Source organism: Pleurodeles waltl, chromosome 3_1 (genome assembly GCF_031143425.1).
Source record: "Pleurodeles waltl isolate 20211129_DDA chromosome 3_1, aPleWal1.hap1.20221129, whole genome shotgun sequence".
Taxonomy (NCBI): Eukaryota; Metazoa; Chordata; class Amphibia; order Caudata; family Salamandridae; genus Pleurodeles; species Pleurodeles waltl.
The window spans coordinates 1,916,000,863-1,916,022,404 of NC_090440.1; the positions used below are offsets into that span (position 1 = coordinate 1,916,000,863).

General features: G+C 45.9%; 1 protein-coding gene across 4 annotated transcripts in view; it reads left to right on the forward strand.

Annotated features, from left to right (window-relative positions):
* WDR81 (WD repeat domain 81) overlaps window positions 1-20,230 on the forward strand; it is an 82,128-nt gene extending 61,898 nt beyond the window's left edge. For all 4 annotated transcript variants that reach the window (XM_069226123.1, XM_069226126.1, XM_069226124.1 and 1 more), the window contains 4 exons: window positions 3,750-4,454; window positions 5,522-5,667; window positions 13,383-13,562; window positions 16,936-20,230. In XM_069226123.1, coding sequence (XP_069082224.1) covers window positions 3,750-4,454; window positions 5,522-5,667; window positions 13,383-13,562; window positions 16,936-17,268 — 1,364 coding nt within the window. In that variant the 3' untranslated portion in view covers window positions 17,269-20,230. The remainder of the gene's footprint in view (window positions 1-3,749; window positions 4,455-5,521; window positions 5,668-13,382; window positions 13,563-16,935) is intronic.
* The last annotated feature ends 1,312 nt before the right edge of the window (window positions 20,231-21,542 follow it).

Sequence of the window (21,542 nt, forward strand, 5' to 3'; positions counted from 1 at the left end):
TTCGCTTCTTAATTTTTGTCTGGCGATGTAATAGCTTTGAATGTTTTGTTGATGTCCTAAGGTGATGAGTTTTACGGCTGTGTAGTGTGAATTGTTGCTTGTTACGGCCTTCTGTCAGTTACAGCAAGTTCTGGAGATGATGTTGACTTCTGGTGGCAGTCTGTGAAATTTTGGATAAATGTATGGTAATGTGCAGGATAAGCTTCACTGGACTCAGGTGGGTTTTGGAGATACCTGTAAATCATTGGATTGCTGCCATCTCTTTGCAGTGTTAACATCCAGGAGGGAGTGGAGCTAGAGCCTGAATATGGCTTCTGCAGTTGGCTTTAGAGAGGCATGACTTGATCATCTGTAGGAGGGAGAGCTGATATCAAGCAGTGTTTTTTTTTTTTGTGGCAATGTTGTGTAGAAGTTGCTGTCCATCAATGAAGCCCAGAAATGTGCCTTTGGGACCAGGGCTGGGGGGATTTTTAGAGTACATCTCTGCAGCTTTGTTTTGTAAAGCCAGCCGTGTATCTGGGATTATTTTGGAGGTGACGTGAGGGAATTTGGTTTAGGCAGGTTCTGAAGATACACGACTGGATATCTGTGGGTCAGGTCTTGACTCTGTCAGTGTTCATGCTTGAAGACACTTTTACAGAGTAGGGTGTCATTGGTGTTTTGTTAGATCATAATTCCATTGTTGACCCCAAGAACTCCAAGGCATCCCATGTGGAAACTCATCTAACCTTTTACCAGTGTTTCTATTACAGGTACTTTACAGGTCAAAGGATATTGTACAGTTCTAGAGAATTGAAGTCAACCACTATGATGCAGAGTCTGTGAACCTCCTGCTGGTTGACAGTTGTTCACGTCGGGATTGATTATCTATAGGGCCAAAGGCTGGCAGGTGGTTTATCATAGCCTGAAGGCAGCTGTCAGAGTTGTGTGTAATGAGAATAGTGTTATTCCGAACTAGCATAATAGCAGTATCTGTACTGCAGTATGGTCTGTTGCTTGACAGGTAGTTATGAGGGAGCCAGGACTTGTTGAATGCTTGGTAGATTGTGCAGCAGTTTCTTTTTAATTTTTTTATCTGTGATCTCTGAGGAAGGCTAAATGTATGGTAGGTTGAGGGTTTACTAGGTCACTGGGATCAAGATTGTTTCCTTTTCAGTAGCAGAAGGGTTTGTCTAGTTTTGAGTGTGTTACATATGATGCCTTCTGTAAGGGAAGTACTAGTTATGGTGAGCAGTGATACATTGTGTTTATCATACACCAATTCAAATGCTAATTCCTGGCTGGCAGAAGTGAATAAGCAAAATGCAGATTAGGCTCCAGAAATTTCAGACAGAAAAAAGGTAACTTTCGAAAAAAAGATTCATTTCCTAAATAATTAGAAAAAAATAGACTTCACCATTGAATTGGATTTTTAATAACTTCAAAATATTTTTTTCATTATTCTTCTATCTAGTCCCATTCCTGAGATGCGATATTAGTGTTTAATATTGCATTCCAGTGTTTTCCTATGGAACAGCCATCCTTGTTACAGTGAAACTAGCTTTTGGGGCCTTTTCACTGTAAGAACATGTCTTACTTCTAAATACCATGCAGCTTGCTTAATAGGCAATAAGGTCTACTTAGGAAAAACTTAAAAATATTCAAGGGAAATTTAAAATGGGTGATTTTACAGGTCGAATTTACAGTTTAAAACTGCAGCAGTCAGGCTGAAAATGGTAGGCCTGAAGTCCTGTTTGCACTGTCACTGTAGTGGATGGCACAATGGATGTTGCAGTCTACCAATAACATGGACACCCTTACTAGGGATCTTTATAGGAAAGTTAAATAAGCCATTTAAAAGTATCCCCATTTTACCATTTTGAAATCGGGAGTACTAGCACTTTATCACAGGTTAGTAGAGGTAAAGTGCACATAAATCTAGAGCCAGCTCAAATATAGTGTCCAGTAAAAGACAAAAAATCCAGAATGACCATGTAGAAAAGGCAGATTTTCTATATAACATGTAGACTCTTCATCTCTAGGCTTCCAGACAGGGACCCTCTGGCAAGTCCTTCCTTTCCCTGATAAAGGGATATTTGCATCTGGCATGTTTTTGTTGTCTACAGCTCCAACCTAGCTTCTTAGAAATGGAGTGCTGTACAAAGGATGGCACTACAGTGCAGCAAGGGTAGGAGGGTAGCAGGTTTCAGAAGGGTAAGAGTGGATGGCCAAGGAGGACGTGGGTTGGGGGTGTTTGGTAGGACTGAGGAAGATTGTACTTGGAGGGGCTTTATTGCTCACATACCAGCCTCTCAATACTGATCCTCGACCTGATGCAAGTGCTATTACGCTCATCCAAGAAGCTGCTGCAAACATTGTTATTCATTAGAAATTACATTGATTCTTATTTACCTGTTTTTCTCTCAAACTCCTATCTCACCGCCGGTGTAAATCCTGTAGTACTTAATCTATAAACATAATATGTGTATGAACCACTCTGAGTGCCTCTGCTGTCTTTCATGCCTGCCGGTATTTCAGGGTTTCCTGTCACGTACATTGTTCTGCTGATGTCCTTTCCTCCCCCACATTTACCAGCAGAATGGTATTTGGGTACTTTTATTAGAATCGGTTTGAGGTCTTGCGTCAATACAACCACTTGTTATGGGCGAGCGCAAAGTGCTCCGTCCATTCTGTAATCTCTCTTTGGGCTTCAAGCCACGCCCATGCCACGTCAGTCACTTACATTGGTTCATGGGCTTGCCTTTTAAAATCTGCTTGCTTTCCTTTGTGAAAGGCGTGCATAAGTCATGCCTTTTCCGGTGTTTAGCCCACCTACACAGCACCGGTAAACTACTAAAAACATACGAGGCTCGATGTTTTTAGCCTGGGGTCCGGACTACTTTATCTGTTTATTTTCCACACAGCGCGATCGCGCTCCATTTTACATAGCGCGATCTCGCTGTGTTTTTTTTGCTTTACAGCGCTAATAGCTCTAACTCTAACAAATGCGAGACCCGTTGCATTGAAAATGCTTGTTTTTAGCTTGTAGACCAGCTTATGAACAGTGAGAACTGAAATCATTCCAGTATTGAGAATTGTGGCATGCTTCTGGTACTTCTGCTTCTTAGCCAAATTCCCTACCTTGTACAATAGCACATATTCCATATATGGAAGGGCATTGGTTGGTTCCTCATTTGACAATATTCATTGGTTCAAAACCTACAGAACTACCCCGTTGATTTCTACGAGCACTTTTGCACTATGCTATAGCTTGAAATGTAATGGTTGCCAAAATAGTGAAGTGTGTGTCAAAAAAGCTTTCCCTGTAGGCACCCTTGCCTATGGTCTGTCTTATGTATGGTAATAGTTCTCAATGCAAGTCATGGGAATGTTATGCTGTATGGAGTTTACTTATCTGTAATTTTTTTGCATCTTCGCATCTGGTTCATATTAACCAGTGTCCCATCTAGCCTTTGTTCCCTCCAACAACAGTTGGCACTCGGATTGTATTGATGTGCAAATGCGACTGCTCTGCATAACGCAACCATGGCTTTACACTTATGGGATTCCTGTCAACTTGATCCTGTTCTGATTACACAAATTGCTTCTTTTGAAGCACAGGTTGTTTTTAAAGTTTCAAAATGCGTTCTGCAGTCCGCCACTAGATGGCAGGAATACGCAAATAATGTAATATGTGCAAGCTAATAGTTACAAAGTCAGGTTAAAAAATAAGTTGGCTAAGTGTTTTCTGTGTTTTTATCACTTTACAGGAGAGCCGGGCATCCGGCGAATTGTTCCAAACCATGAACTGGTGAAGCGTTTGTCTGACATGTATGGGGTCGCTGTTTGTCCGCAGAGCAAAGACACGATTAAACAGGAACCCATGCTGCAGTCTGGTGCCCTGGACCAAGAGGTGAAAAGTAACATCCCTACACTAGGCCTTGAAGAGGAGAGGCAGTCGGGCACATTCGGCAGTGTCCTAGTGGGCAACAGGATCCAGGTACCCAAGGATGTGCCGACCCAGGGTACCAAGTTGGGGTCTCGCAGCTCCAACTCAGATGACTTTAGCCCCCATTTTTGTGCCCGTGATGAGAACACCCTGAAGCAGGACCTCCCCCGCGGGGCGCACATGCTGTGTGGCAATTGGCTGGCTTACTGGCAGTACGAGATTGGTGTCAGCCAGCAAGAGTCTCACTTCTCTTTCCACCAGATCAAGTTACAGAGCTTCCTGGGACATTCCGGGGCCATCAAGTGTGTGGCCCCCCTGGGCGGGGAAGACTTCTTCCTGAGCGGCAGCAAGGACAGGACTGTCCGTCTCTGGCCCTTGTACAACTATGGCGATGGCACGAGTGAGATGGAGCCGCGGCTCACCTACGCTGAGCACAAGAAGTCCGTCTTCTTCGTGGGGCAGCTGGAAGCCGTTCAGCACGTGGTGAGCTGCGATGGAGTAGTGCACACCTGGGACCAAGTGACTGGTAAGAGAGGGAAAGTATGCTTTCGTCCGATCTAGCTGAAATAGATGAGTGAGATGGGATCTTGCACACCTGGGGCCATGTGACCTGTAGGGAGGGGCGAAGGAAGGCTTTCCCATACAAAAGAAGAAAACTGTGGAAAAAAGCGTAATATAATTGGAGAAGTGACGAGTAGGAGGAATCAGCATAATTATGATTATTTTATTAATACATGTGTATTGCTGATGGAGGAACCGTGCACTGAATCGTATTGGGATCCTCAATGGTTCTGGTGAAGCACGAGACAGTGCAGTGGATCCCTCTAGGATCCTTGGAGGGAGAGGTATTTCTACCCAAAGCTGCCATAAACCACCTATTCAGAGTGCCTTAGTTAACACACATTGTCAATCAGCAAAACTCATAAATAAATAACTAAATATAATATAACTATTTCAAACACAACCTCCGGTGGCTAATTCCCTTAGGCACCATCAATGTAATTGGGACTGCAGATATGGTGTGAAATGTTGAATTGTGCCACCATCTAGTGGACAGATGTGAGACTTCTCTGATTTCTGAGTTACCTTTATTCCTTCCCATTTCTTTTCAGTGCACTTCTCTGAGAATCTGCCCAGCTTTTTTGCCATCCCCCACCACTTCTGATTGCTGAGCCTGCCAATCACTGACCGCGATGAGCCCTTCCAACTTCTTTAAACCGTTCTACACTGGATGACTGTCCCCCCGGCCTTCTGCACCGTTTCACAAACAACTGGTGACCTCTAACTCTCCCCCTTGGCCTTCCTCTTCACTGACCCCACGCGCTTTCACTGGCCTCTTCGTATTGGCTTTGTGCCTCAGCTTTTCTGTTCATTGACTTGAACCCTCTCCCTTTCTTTGGCTTCACTGACACGTTCCCTTCTTGTGATCCTAATCAGGTCTCTCCTTTCTTCACTGACCCAAGCCATGCACTGGTTACTGCTCTGTGCGATTTACTAGCCCCCCCGGTCACTGCCTCTAGGTTTCCTCCTCCACCAGCCACCTTGCCTGTCGTCAGTGCTGTGTAACCTGTTTTTCTCTTTTCTTTCTGAAAGGTAAAACTCTTCGAACAGATGAAGCAGTGGACAGTCGGCACCCCATCACAGCTGTAGCTACCATGCCACCTCCACACTCTAGCATGGCCGTGGCAGGCACGGACTCGGTCATTCGTTTTATAGACTACAGAAAGCCAGGGCTTCAGGTAGGGACCCCTCACTCGGTCACACCCAGTGGGCTTCCTCTTGCCCTACAGTCATGTTGATGGTTATTAATGTGCTGCAGGTCATGTGCCATTGTAATGACGAATTGAGAGCTGTGCCGTCCAATGACCATTTTGCCTTTTATTCCCCAGGCCAGCGCCTCATCGCCACACTTACTGTTCACTGCCTTATTCTTGACTGGTGGCCCCTTGGAGGCCCTGACTTTGGGTGTAGCCCGCCATCTTCTTGAATCGGGTGCTCATCTGTAGGAAGCTAGCCTGGTGTGTGGTGGGTACCTAAGGTACTTAAACCTTATACCAGGTAGCTCCTCTTAGTGAAGTGTAGGCAGCGTCTAGAAGCCAGGCTTTCTAGAGGTAGCTGTGGATGAGCAGCCAAGTCTTATCTAGGAGACATGCAAAGCTCATGCAATACCACTGTAGTCACACAGCACTTATGCATCACACAGTGTTACAAAAATAAAGGTACTTTATTTTAGTGACACAGTACCAAAATTACTAAAAAGGCAATACTCCATTAAGAGGTAAGTAAACACACTAAATATAAACACTAATAATGAGAAATAGGCATAGAAAAGGTTAGAAAACTGCAAAAGTAGATAACCAGTAGTGACCATAGGGGGTGTGCAACCCATATACTAAAAAAATGGAATGCGAATACAGGACCCCCACATAAGTAGGTTGAATGTGTAGAGGGGAGCTGGGGATACTAGATAACCACAAAGGTAAGTAACACAATACCCCCTAGCAACCAGGAAAGCAGGAGTAAATCACTGGAATTTCCCCAAACCACCCAAAAGGATGAAAAGAAGACACCCAGACAAGACTGCAAGAAACCAGGGGTGGATTCCTGGAGGAGAGGACCTGTGGAGAGAGGAGAACAAGACCAAAAGTGTCCGTGGAATCCAGGAGGAGTAGGAGCTACTACCCACCCAGCTGTACTTGCAGGAGTTGGTCGACAGTGAAGAAGAACAGGGCAACACTGCAGCCCTGGAGCTGGATAAGAGTTCCTGATGGATGCAGAAGACGTCCCAAGCTGGATTGAAGATTGCAGACGGGTATCAGTGGAGGAATTCCACCAACAAGCCTTTGCAAAGGCAAACTCTCGGTTAGTGGAAAAGTGGTGCTTCCAGGGACCAGGAAGGCCCAGGAGGACTCAACACAGGAGGGGGAGTCACAGGGGACCCTCGGTGTTGCAGAGAGTCCACAGGAGCAGAGGCAGCACCCACAGGAGTTCCACAGGACAGGGACACATAAGTTGCAGAAGGAGCCCATGCAGCACTACAGAAAGGGATCCCACACTGCAGGAGAAGCATGCAGAGGGCTATGCGTTGCAGGAAAGAGTGCTGGGGACTGAAGCTACACGTCACCTGAAGATCTCTTGAAGGAGATGCAAACAAGCCTTTACAGCTGCAAGAGATGTGGTGCATGGGGGGGGTGTGGGGAGTACCTCCACCTAAGTTGGACAGCTGGCAGAGAGGACCAAGAGGGCTACTCAGGACCACCACCTGTGATGCAGGATCCACACAGCACAGGATGAGAGGAGATCCACGCAACCAGTTGTAGTTGAAGCATGTGCCTGCGGATAGAGGGGAGTGACTCCTTCACTCCAAGGAAGATTCCTTCTTCTTCTTGTGCAGGCTAAAGAGTTGCTGTCTTCTGAAGACACACAGCCGGGGAAATGTTGCAAAGCTGGCAGTAGCTGGGGGAAACAAAGTTGCAGAAGAGTCTTCTTCGTGGTTTGCAGAGTTGTAGATTCCTGTAGGGTCCAGTCGCAGTTCCAGTGGTCAGAAGTCGAAGTGGAGGTTGAAGAGGAATCCTGCTGAAGTCTTGCAAGCCAAATCTGAGGACCCACCCAAGTGACAAACCTTAAATAGCCCTGAAAGGGTGATTGGTCACCTAGCCAGGTAAGCACCTATCAGGAGGGGTCTCTGACATCACCCGCCTGGTCTGGCCACTCAGATGCTCCCAGAGTTCACTGCCAACCTTGGAAACAAAATGGCAGAACCCAGGGACCCCCTGGAGGAGCTCTGAGCACCCCACCCCTGGGGTGGTGATTGGCAGGGGAGTGGTCACTCCCCTTTCCATTGTCAGGTTTGGGCCAGAACAGGAATTGGGGGTCCCTGAACCAGTGTGGACTGGTTTATGCAAGGCGGGCACCAAATGTGCCCTTCAAAGCATGCCAGTGGTTTGGGGAGGTTACCCCTCCCAAGCCAGTCACACTTATTTCCAAAGGAAGAGCGTGTTACCACCCCCTCCCTAAGGAAATCCTTTGTTTTGCCTTCCTGGGATTGATCAGAGCAAGCAGCAGGAGGGCAGAAACCTGTCTGAGGGGTGGCAGCAGCTTGGGCTGCCCGGAAAACCCCGTAAGACTGGTGGTAGCAATGCTGGGAATCCTCTAAGGAGTGCATTAAAGCATACTTCCAATACTTGCAATTGTATTGGGGTATGATTCCGACATGTTTGACACCACACATGCCCAGGTTCGGAGTTACCATTATACAGCTGGACATAGGTAGTGACTGATGTCCAGTACACGTGCAAAATGGCGTCCCCGCTCTCACAAAGTCCAGGAAAATGGGCCTGGAGTTTGTTGGGGCACCTCTGCTAGTGCAGGGTTACCTCACACACAGGTACCTACACCCTGCCCTCTGGGCTGAGAGGGCCTACCATAGGGGTGACTTACAATGACCTGGTGCAGTGACCCGTAGTGAAAACAGGTGCATGCACCCGTTTCATGCAGACCTCAATGGCAGGCCTGCAGAACCCTTTGCATGGGCTCCTTATGGGTGGCAGAATAACTGCTGCAGCCCATAGGGATCCCCTGGTACCCCAGTGCCCTGGGTATCTAGGTACCATATACTAGGAACATACATGGGGGTGGGGGGGGGGGTCAGCTTGCCAATTGTGGGATGAAAAAGGTACAGTTACCAAGTTAGAAGGGAGAGAGCATAACCACTGGGGTCCTGGTTAGCAGGATCCAAACACACTGACAACAGGCAGAAAACGGGGTAACCATGCCAAGAAAGAGGGCACTTTCCTACATCGTCAATTTGTGTTTCGGTGTCCTAGTTGTAAATTATAAAGATAATGTGTCAGCTCAGCGCTGGCAAACAATTTTACGTTCTGTAAAGGTTTGAGCTATATCCTTTACATTTGGAGCCAGTACCTTAATTTAAAAAATGTATAATAGCTTTGCTTGACCTACGGCATATTGAACGGATCGGGCAGACAGAGAAGTGTGAAGAGGAAGGGCAACATTTTTCCAGATGGGTATGAGTCTGGGAAGAAGGAACTAAAAAACTGAGAGGTCCGCTAGGTGTGATGGAACTGGTGGAGATGTGGGGGGGTAACAAATACTACAGCGTTCGTATTTAGAACTGCACAAGCTACGAAGCCAGACTTGCATGACCGGCGCTGACCTGAAAAATGGTATTTATCAGAGATATCTCAGTAAGTAGGAATTACGTTTCCATTTACACCCAGTCTGTGCCCACTGCACAGCACTTATAGAAACACAAGATGGTACACGATGTGGCAGTAATGTTGAGAGGACCCTTGTGTAAGAAAGTGAGTTGAAGCAGTATACCTTTCCTTCCTCGCTCCGTGTTTATTGGAAAAGAATGCTACCATTGCATTTCTATGAATGAGATCATTGTGCCTATAGCTGTTAGCAAGGCACAATTATGCTTATTATTGGAAAAAAGCAGGAAGACTTTCCAGCCGTCAAGAAGAAAATTCTTCTGCCTTCAGAACTTGACTTCAGAGTTTCCTGTCTGGATTTAGAGGGACTTTTTCTTTGAGGAGGGGGGGGGGAATAGGCATGCATTGCGAATCCTCAGTGTCATGGCCTGAGAAGAGCCCCTGAGACTAGTGGGCACTGCTTCTCAGTGAGGCTAGGGCACTTGGTTCAGAAGATGTAGACTTAAAGGCTCTCCAACCTGCTTTGGGGGGGTGTGCACAGCTTGTGCCTTCATATAACTTTCAAATCACCTGGACATTTTCTATCAAGTTGGTGCCATGACTACTGAACCTGCATTAAGCCACATGCATCTGCTTTTCACTACTACCTCAACCAGAAACACTGTCTGGTTTGACCCACAGTGTGATACTAGACGTTTTTTTCAAAGCAGCGAACTGGGATTCAGTACCACTTCTACATGTCTGAGCTACTAACTTAATTCAAACTGATAACAATAGGGACTTTACTACTTTTGGAGCAGCTCGATTCTGTAGTGATTTTTAGCATTTCCTATCTGTTTTCCACTGCAGGGTATCCCATGGTATTTTTTCAGTCCTTTTAACTATTTATTAAGACCTCTCAATTTGGTACACCAGTGGTAAATGACAGTACGACTGTTCTGTGACCACTGACTAGTCCATAGACCGCATAAAAACGATTTATATCCAATGCTGCAGAAGATGAGCGCACAGTGAGTTATGCAAGTCTTCTGAAACCACTAGAACAGGTATAACATACTAAATGCAAACACTAGTTGGAATGAAAATCCAGATCTGACAGGGAAGGGGACAGAAGGTGTAGCAATACATGGTCTGACGAGCACGAGATTCTTGGAGCTGTCTCCTACTTTACATTATTACAATTACATTTTCATACCTTTACATAGTCACATTTACTTTAGCAAGTACTCTTACATTTTCAACATTTACATTGTCATCAGTTGGATTGTCATTTAACAGTTAGGGACCGAGGTTATGGATGTTGAGAGAGGGGCATGAGTTTGGGTTGAGAGTTCAAACTTTTACATGAAAATGTAAATGTAGACAAGGTAGTGGCACAGATCCTGGGAGACACCAAAAGGAGATTCTAAAGACTGTACAGTGAAAGAGATAATGAGCTCTGCGACATGGCAGGGTAAGAAGGGCCTGTGGGCGAAGATGTGTACGCGTAAAGGAGGTCAAAAGTGAAGCGAGTGGGCATGAATTGAAGAAGAAAGGATAAGGGAAATGTACATTCACAAACTGCAGGAATGGAGGCCTATCTATAGGGCCATTGACAGTTGTATGAAACACAACTGGTGGGGAGAGGAGGGAGAAGAGTAATAAAGTAAACTTACCATGGCTCCTGAGCCGCTCCTCTGCTGGCTGGAGGCGGGCACAGTCTCCCAGCCTGCCCTGCAGCCAATCCGGACGCTGCTCAAAGCAGCGTCAGGATTGGCTGGGAGCACCCATGCAGACTGGGAGCCTGTGCAGGCGCTCTCCAACAGTGTTGCTGGGCTGGAGAGAGCCCTGTGCGCATGTGTGTTTGGCCGGCCAAACACACATGCGCTCTGAGGAGGAGTGCTTGGGGAGTGCTTAGCACTCCCCAAGCACTCCCCCCTCAGAGCACGTCACCCCCGTGGCCCCGTCCCTTTACAAGGAAAGAATAACAAACACTGTTTGTTATTGTTTCCTTGTAAAGATTTAGCAGCTGTCGTTGCTGGTGGGGAGGAGGGTGGGGGGGGGGGCAACACTCCTCATCTCTCATGGAGGAGCTGCCCCTGATTAGAGGTTTACAAGAGGATATAGGAGAGTACTGTGGGGAGAAATAATATGAAAGAACCTGAAAGTCCAACTCTGTAAGGGGCTTCAAAGCATGAGCGAGAAAAGGGTCTGAGATGAACAATAGGTACACGTCTGTTGGAGCATGGACAGAAGTTGGCGGTAATGAAAGGGCTTAGGCAGCTACTGGTAAGGGAAGAAAAGAGCGGGCCTAAAATAGAAGCTGGAAACGGGGTCGTTGAAGGGATTGTGGTGAGTAGGAGTCATTTTGGAAGTCTGACACAGTGACTCATTTTAAAGACCAGAGAAAATGATGATTATTGTCTTGATTCACCAGAGTGTCTATGGACTGGAGGGAGTGTGAATTATGGGGCCTGGAGGCTGTGAGGGTCATTGGGAAGAGGAAGGAAAAACATTGCATTTATTGACTGTCATTTTAGAGGCTGAGGACAGAGCCTGAGGGCGTGCCTGGGGACCAGATACCAGTGAGGTTTATAGTGGTTGGTGTGAGTAGTGGTCATTTGGTGGAAAGAGCTGTTGGAAGCACTGACGTATTTTAGAGCCCAAGGCAGAATTGGTCATTAGAGGCTGGAAGCACCGAGGGTCCTTTGGTGGGAGATTTGTCTAGGGACAAGCTGGGCTTGAGCCACTGAGGTTCATGCAATGTTAATAAATAAAAAAAATAATAATATATATTGTCAGGGGCTGGAGGATAGGTTAATGGGAGCCATGTGCTCTGAAAACATGAGGCATGGGAGACGACAATGACCATGCAGGGGTGCTGGGCCGAGCTGGCTGCTTTGACCGTCACATTGGAACTAATTGTTTTGAGGTCGGCGGGACAGGAGGAATTGATGGTCATTCAGAGGGTGAAGACACCAAGGTTACAGGTGGCTGGTGGTACGAAGGTCCTTGAAGGGTTGACAGCTCGGAGGATGTTCCATAAAGACTGTCATCACCCTCCTAGGTATTCAGAATTTGTACCCTTATTAAGTGACAGTCGTTCCTATCACTGTTCAGAATTAAATAGTCACGACTTTTTCATATATTTTTCTTTCTTCTATTAGCATTTATTCCATATTCCAAAGTCCACACAAACATCAAAACACTTCTCAACCACTTGTGTTTTGTTTCAGTTAATGATTTCCACGGAACTTCATCAGGGCTAGAAGTAATTGAAAACATCCAGAAATATGTACACTGTCCATAACCCTAAATCCCCGTGCCATGATTAGTAGTGTTCACCAGCTAGCTCTGTCATGGTAATGTCATCTATAACCATTATAGTTAAATATATGTTGTGTACAAATATTTCATTGTTGATACAATCGTCTAGCACCAACAATGTGTCACTACCAAAAGACAGTGTCACCCTACCAGGGTCATGCATTTTTAATAGTCCCTCATGATGCAATATAATGTTCTAATCAAAACGTTGATTAATAGAATAGATCTTACCCTTCAATTATTCTTGTCAATGAACATCATACACACTGTCTTGGTATTCACGAATAGTGCTAGTTGAGTCTGTCGTAATTATTTTTTTTAGTAGGTTCGACACAATGTATGTTGTGGTGTACACATATTTTAGGGGTTATGGATGACATTTCCACCAGTGAAGAGATATGCCTGGTGGACTCTAGTAACTGATATAAAATAAATACTAACCGAAGCAAAAAAAAAAAAAAGAAACTCTCAAAGAAAGACGATGCGACTTTAATTTTGAACTGTGATGGGGTAATTGTTACTTAACAAATGTGAAAGTCGTTAATACATGTGTTTGATAGATTTCGTGGTTTTGGATATTGATATTCGAGACAACTGTATATTGAACAACCATATATCTTCTATTCCAGCACCCAATAGAAATTGTTTGTGTTGGTTTGGTGTTCGTGTGGTGTGCAACTACCAAGCTTGGTGGGTGTAAACACTCGGGGGCTGGGGGCTGTGAGTAGTGATAGTTATGGGCCTTGGAAGCAGTGGCTTTCATTTTTTGGTTGCTGGGGGCAGAGGACTTGTCAGAGCTAGAGTTAGTAATGGACTTTGGAGGTTGGAGTAAGTGAGGGTCATTGTTAGTGGAGCTAGGGCCAAGAGATCGCGTCTGCTTGTTCATGTGACTGATATCTTCTGCCTTGAAGATCTTCTTTTTGTATTGAAGTCACCCTTTTAATCCATACATTTTCCTCTTTTTTTCCCAGCATGAGTTCAAGCTGGCCAGTAATGCTAGTGCTGGCCCCATTCGATATCTGGCAGTGAGCCCCAATGGGCGCAGCATGGTAGCTGGATACTCCTCTGGCTTCATTGTGATTCTGGATGTCCGGACAGGTCTGATCCAGCGGGGGTGGCCAGCTCATGAAGGCGACATACTGCAGATGAAGGTGAGATGTGAGGCGGCACAAACACACCAGAACCAACCACAAGCCTGCTCATAACGTGCCTTTGATGGGGCACTCCGCCGTTACGGTTGACCAGCACCTAGGTACCGGTCTGACAGCTGATCTCACTTAGGAGCTGGTCTGGTAGCTCACAGCACCTCGTAGCTTGTTGAACTGCTGACAGCACCTGGGAGGTCTAATAGTGACAGTATTTTGGGTGGGAGGAGAGGGCCCTTACTACTGACCTCACCCCGACATGGAAGCCCGAGCGCCGCCTCCACCATGGGAATCTGACTGTTGATGATCCCATATGGCTAGATTCTGGGAGTTGACACTGCGATGGGAGCCTGATGGCGCTATGGGGCAGGAGCTTGATTGCTAAAGCCAGACTGTTCACAGCATTGTGGGTCGGGGACCTGACAGAACTGTGGGGCTGTTGTTTGACACCTCATTTCAGTGTGGGGTTGACCATGACTTTTAACACGTATCATTGGATTGAGAGCCTGAAAGTGGATATTGAGAGCGAGAGCCTTGCTACCACAGACACAGTATGGAATGAAACTGATACTGTGGGTGTAAATCTTGCTGTCTGGACCATTTGGCAAGTACCTTAAAATTGACACAGTAAGGTCTGACATCTGCCACTGTGGAGTGGGAGCTGATGGCTAACAAGGTGCGATGGAACTGCGTGGCAGACACCTTTTTGGGGTTATAAGACTTCTGGCACTGAGGTATGAAAGTCTAATGGTCACTGTGTGAGACAAGACGCTGGAATCTTGATCTGTTAGCATAACTACTGGCACTATGGAGTGCAATGGTGAAGGCTAGCCGTGTGGGGTCGGAGCCGAGTGCAAAACAAAACACTAGATTGTGGAGTAAAAGCCTTGATTTCGGAAATCATGGGATTTAAGTATAAGTGACTCCAATAGAATACACACTGACAGTGGGGAGCCTGCAGCCAGCATTGCGCAGAGGGTATGTAACTCCTTGCAATGTGGCATCAGCACCTCAAATCCTTTGCCATAAGAGAGTGGCCACCTACACAATAAGGCTGAGTCGGGTGACTCCACCCCAAAACTACAGGTCCCCTCTTGTCCCCATGTCTGTGGGAATTCTCCCACATACCACTGCCCTTCCATCAGAGCACAAGTCCTTAAAAAAAAAAGTAAGTGGGGGGGGGGGCTAACCATGTTAAGCAGTATGCAAGTGACATCATGGCGCGTGACATCACATCTTAAGGAAACCTCACACAGGTTTAGTAGGTCTACCATGGTTACATTTGAGCTCATTACAATATTTAACAAATGAGAATTTGTGTCAGGATTGTGCCAAAAAAGTGACCCAACCAGATGCAAAATCTGGGCCTCAACTTATACATTTATTTTTTACAAACCCTGCCACAAAGAGTTAGTCACAGTTCATAAATGGTAATTTTTCTAATATATCAAGTTATGAACAACATGCGACTCCTACACCTTGTAACCCTGTCTTATGTAACACATTTTGTGCATTGATTTACACATTCATAGGATTTATTGCCAATGTATAATGTGTACTTGTGACGTAAAGTGCTGTGACAACCTGCAGTAGGACGAGTCGTGCTGTAAAAGAAATAAAACAAAATAGTGGTATATCAATTGTTATTTGCGCAAATACCGGAACAGGCCTTCAAATCGGACATCCTTACAGTGCCTGAAAATCCCTTATAAACAAGGACTGAACAATGTAAAAAAAAAAAACATGCCTCTCAAGTATTTGTGAAGTGATGATAACAAGCTGTGTGCCTGTGTTTCCCCTCCCCTGCATTTGCATCTATGTGTGAGGCACAGATCACTCCCAGTCACAATGAGTGGAACAAAAGGAGGCCTGATGGCCCCTTAAATTTGGTCTTTGTTATGGGCTCAGTTGGAGTCTGAAACATGAAAGCCCTCCTCGCCATCCGCACGTTGCTGCTGGAAAACAAAAGCAGACAAAGTGCAGGCGCTGCTAATTGGGTCCTGGTGTCCAAAAATGACACCGGGACAAGTTCAGCATATTTCAGTGGGGCCCACTTCTTGCACGGTGGACAGAGTCCACCCTGTAAAGATAGTGAGTGGACGCCTTGTACCTGCGTGTACCCCCCCGACTTGTGCCCTGCCTCCCATCCTGGGAACTCCAGAAGTAGTCCTGCACTGATTCATAGGCCTCCTCAGTGCCTTTTTACCCCTTCCCTCAACCTACTCCCTACTCCTAATACCACTGTGCCGCCACAACATGTGTGCCCTTGAACACCCCCGTGCCACTGACTGCACCTAGGTACCTCTGCTTCTACTTTTTATTTCTTTCCCCTCTGTTCCTGCCCCTGGTCTCTTGTGACCCTCTTCATGATACGTCTTCCTTGCGCTCTGCAACTCTGCGCCCTGGGCTGTCCTGCTACCTCTACCTGCTTTCTGTACCTTCTTTCCTCAGTCTGCTGCCTGTACGCCTAATTCCAGTGTGATGGCTGTGGCTGTGCTTTCCATTCTTTACCCCCTTAACTATCTCTCCTCCGTTTATCACTTTCCTGGTACGATTAGCCCCTTGTGCGCCTTGTTTCTTGGTGCCCCCCAAGGCACTACTTGGCATTACAGTCTGCTCCATGGCCCCTCGCTTCTCAGTGTGCCCCCCAAATCCCTCCTCACTGTGTCCCCTTCCCTGATCCTTCCTTTCGGAGCTGACCCGTGTGTGGGCAGTGATCAAACAGTGCTGTCTGAAATGGGTCTAATGAGTAACCGTTGTCCATATTTACCCCCAGCCCCCGCTGCCACAGCTCATCTCTCCTTGACACAGAAGAGGTTAAACAAAGTTTATCCCCCGTGGGTCTGTTTACCAGGGGAGGCGCTGACCTTGTCGGCCACGGGACTGGAGCTGCTTGCTAAAGGCGAATTTCATATTGGGAAATGGCTTGTATTGCTGGGAAGCATGCGTGGTCACGACGTACCTGATGTATGGCCGTCACGTACCTGACGTTTGTCGGGCGTGCGTGCCTGTCACATCCTGCCCCACAGTCACCACATGTGGAAAGTGTGTGTACGAAAACTGCGTGAATGCTGTGATCGGTCTCTCCTAGCTCCGGCACTGCCTTCTTAAGAAGGAAGCAGGTTCTAGAAGGAATGTTGTAAAAAGAAGGTAGCTCTAGAGGAGCTTACGGCTCCTCCAGTCTCCGCTATTCCATGCAGGAGGCGCTGTAGAGGATGGTGTGAGGAAACACTCGGACCACAGGCCTTTACTTTTAATACACAAGACACACCCACCTCACGCTGGCCTGCGTGCCATTGTTTTCTTAAAAATAATATTGTAGTGCGTGAATAGCAGATGCAAGTCTTGGCCATTCTTCATGTTTGTCTCTCTTACCTAGGTTGCTGACGGGAACATCCTGGTTAGTTCCTCCACGGATCACTCGTTGACAGTCTGGAAGGATCCGGAGCAGAAACCAAAGCCGCTGCATCTCTATAAGTGCACCTCGGACCCCATCCACGCCTTCGACCTGTATGGCAGTGAGATTGTCACTGGCACAGTGGCCAACAAGATTGGCATCTACTCCCTGCTCAGTCCCTCAGTGCTGCCCACCAGTACCACCAAGCTCAGCTCCGAGAACTTCCGGGGGGCATTGACCACGCTTTCTGTGCTTCCTACCAAACGTCTTCTTCTCTTGGGCTCGGATAATGGAATTGTTCGCCTTCTTGCTTAGACCACTGTGGAGATGCAAAATACGAGATGTTATAGTACCACAAGTTCTTCCAAAGTGTGTGACTACTTATGCAGCCAGTTCACCAGTCCCACAGCTTTAGTATGGGACCTCTTGCCACACCCCTAAACCACTCCTACAGCCCAGGTGTTGGAATCCTCTTTACAGGCCTATGCACAACTCCCATAACTGAAAAGTTGGACCCTTCACTATAGATCAACAGTGTCCAGTAAAAAGATGTAAAGGGGGGGGTAGCAGGGGGTTCATGCATAATTTTCAGATCAGCCATCGACTATGTAAATTGATTCTATTTAAATTAATTATAGGCAAACTTATTTTATGTGGATATGCTGAAAATCTGGCATGGATCGTGCCCCCTCGACTTAAGTACACCCCATCTACAGACCGATGCCCAACTCCCCCAGCTCAGACATTGCAGTCTGTAACACAGGTTCTCACACCACTCTTAAGTTCAAGTATGAGAGTCCCTGCTCTAAGTTTAGTGCCCAGGCACGACGATGTTGAGTCCTTGCTAAAGGTTTATGCGCCATATTCTACTTCCTGTAGTCTCCATTTACTAAAAAACACTTATTTAAATTTATAAAATGATAGGTCAGAGAGTATAGGTCAGCCACAGCTCTTTATCTTCTTTATTGACGCTGAGGTCCAAGTGTCATTTTCAAATGAAACCGTTACTACAGGGTTGTATAGGGTAGTGTGGCTGTGATGCGGTGCACACAAGCAGTCTTGAAATATAGACTTGGTATGCTCCATGTCACATTAGATGCTAGCATAACATGTGCATGCGTTAACCCCACCATGATCTGGACGTGGGTAGGTCTGTCTCAGTTTGCCCGGTATCTGCGCAGTGGTAGAGTTAGCATATTCATTTTTGATTATGTTTAGTGGGTTTTGGGTGTAGCCTGCAGCTCTGTATGTGTGTAGCTGAATCAGTCCGAGTTGAATTTGGGCCTGTGGTCCTTTGTGGCTCGTGTCCTTTGATGCAACTGTCAAATTTTTTTTTTTTTTTGTCCAGTAATGTTTGATTGGAATTGACAGCCCCCTCTGTTTTTCTGGAGTTTGGGTGTAGTGAATGGTGATTTGCTTGAGTGCTGACTGCTGTTCGTGGTGTCTCTGTGACCAGTAAAGTTTGGATGGATTTGATATCTGTTTGCACTCTGCAAAAATAGAGTTTGGTTGTAGTCAAAGAGAGTTGCCAGCGTCAGGTAGATGTTTGGGTTTAGCTAATGGCTCTTGATGTCTAGCCTTGCGCAGAGCCCTTTATGTGCTGACAGCAGCGGACACCTAACTGCTGTTTGTGGTCTCTGGGGTTTGCATGTGGTGTATGGCTCTTTGTTCACTGCCAACAGTATGTTCGTGTAGCTGTCTACACTGTCCACGAATGGATTTGGGCTGTTTGATGTTTATGTGGGCATCATAGAGTTAAGTTATCACTGACTTCTGTGTCTGATAGACCTTGAGTGTATGTGACTGCTTTTTGTGCTGCACAGTTTTGGTGTAGCTGATAGGTCGTTGTGGTCTGGGACATTCAAGTGTAACTGATGGCTCTTTATGCAATAATGTGGTTTGAGTGCAGGGGTCTTTCGAGTTGTGCAAAGCAGACAGTAGACAAAACATTTAGAGATCGATGGGTTAGTGTTAGCTCCCTTTGCACAAACTTGCTAACCTACTCATTTTTTAGGCAGAGACTTATAAGACACTTTTTAGCACTTGGGTGTGAAAACCAGTTTATGGATCCTGAACATACCAGAAATGCGGACTATCTGCGCTTTCCAACCAGTCTTGGACTCAGCAGTCTTAGGGTAGTGCACCCATTGCTCCTTCTGTGCCTCTGAGCTCTTTATTTTTGTGGAACTATACTGAAAGATCGGGTAGTATTGGTTAGGTACTCCATTCATTGATGCACTATCCTGCAGCCATCACCATTCTGGTATATGGGCACGATTGAGAGGACCAGGTAAACTTGCATCATTCCATATATATATATATATTTATATTTTATTTCCATCTTAATGCACTGCTGCCTATTAACAGCCAGTATTAGTTGTACATAATCCTTATATATTAAAACATAACTCCAGTCTTTTTGTGTTTATGATGTCTAGCTATTGGGCCATGTAATTTCGAACCAGTCCCTCTTCATTGCAGTATATTCCACCTCATCTGGTCTTCATGATACAGATGAAAGTGTTGGAAGGTAAAGGTTTCCACAGTATGGTGGGATGGCACAGGATAAATGGCTTTTGGTGACAGTTGGGGCGTTAAATGATGAGGGCAGCAGAGGATGAAAGCTACCAGTTATGGAGGTGGTGGAGCATGATGAGGCAGAAGATGAGCTGGTGGAGGTAAATGATGAAGCCGTGGAGGGGTGGTAGAGGATGTTATCATGGCACAACATAAGGGCATTTAAGAACTGTGAAGTGGATGGCGGAGAAGGACATAAAAGCAACAGCCAAATGATGTTGAGGAGGTGATGGCAATTACATTGTTGGCAGAAGTAGAGGAACAGAGGAAGTGTGAAGATGTAGTGCACATGTAGCAAATATGAGGTCGGCTGCAAATTACCTAGCAACTGCAACATGAAACTTCAGTGGATTGAACAAAGAGTGTTGCACAGATCAACTGGGACAACAGAGAACATGGAGATAACTTAGAGGATAGCTTTGGAGGCGTTTGAAGATCAATGGGCGGAACCTACAATGTATCACTAGACACTGTGGTGTTAAGAGGACATGTAGAGGGGCTGGCAGCATGCTGGTATCCTTGTGCCACAATTACTGGTGCACTCCAATTGGATGACCAGGTTACTCCCTTTGGGCTCTTGGATTCCCAGAAGAAGTAAAATGCTGTCAAGGTTTTACTCTTGGAGGTGGTGGTAGGATACAAACTCCGATACATCATGTCACCTTGTAAACACAATAAACTGAACGTCTTTGAAAAATTACCCCTTTGTCAAAAATAGATAAAAAAGTGCAGTTCAAGTATGAAAAATACTAAAACACGATTGCACCTTATGTGGGCAGGGTGCAGTCCCACAAACGTTTATAACATCTAGGTATTTGATTTGTCCTAACCTAAAGCTCCCTGGCCAGTATTATCCAGCTGGAAGAGCCTGGTGTTCTCTGCAACCTTTGTGAGTCACACAGTTTACTATAGTTTTATTCTCAGCCTGGGAGGCAGACCAAATTAAAAAATATATATACATATATTTTAATATACATGTATGACCAAGTTTCTTGGTAGCCCTGAGTGCATTTGGGAAAATCAAGTGAATTTGAGCTCATGTCTCCCGGTAAAGCAAAAGAGTCCACATCCATTATTTAGGGCACCATAGGTAAGTTCACAAGGAGTCTTGCTATCCAAATATAGGTAATGCCAGTACTTTGACAGCCATTCGTCCTGGAGCACTGGGCATAGAAACTGGAAAAGAGGACCACTTGGAAACACAACTGGTTCAGATTTTGTACAAGGGTAGCATGCGATCTTTTTTGTAATGTATGAACTGCAAAGTCTCCCCCAGGGTTCCAAACTTCAGGTGCATGTGTTTTGGACCTAACTGGCTGTTCAGGCCCCACATTTTAGTTAGTAGAAATTCATTTTGTCTGCTGAGTAGTCACGGGTCCTCCAGGCACGACCAGTTCCAGCACTAATTAATGGTCCCTGTGATCTATGACTTTAAACGTGCATATTTCTGTAACAATAGCTCCTAGGAAAAATGTACAAACGGTTCAGAAATCTAGAAGACTAACTTCAGCTCACTGCAAACCTGGACTGAAAAGAAAACTACTCTCCATACCCTTGGAACTGGGTAGGGGCAGATAGGCTGTTGCTGGTGTGTGGGCAGATTGGTGACTGGACACACTTACATACTCTCTGTACAGAAATGTATATCTTCTTGTCTCAACTTCTGGATACTCCTTGTTGCTTCACGGCAGCTGTGATGACTAGGGAGACAAGACCATTGTGGTTTCTATACAGTTGTTCCTGAGGCGTCCTCCATAAATCAGTTATAGTTGGTTTCCTCTGTCTGCACTCATTCTTCTTTCAAGTCGGGGTGAAGTAGCTGTGTCTCTGCCAGAATCTAGGTTTTGTCCCAGTCTGGAAGGAGAATTTGCTGCAAGGACTGCTCTGTACCTGACAAACCTCCTGAAGGAGCATTGATTTCCTCGAGATCTAGGCAAATTATAAGTTCCTAGCTTCTGGGGGCATTAGTTATTCTACTTCATGCCTGCTTGTGATTAATCCAGAACCAACAA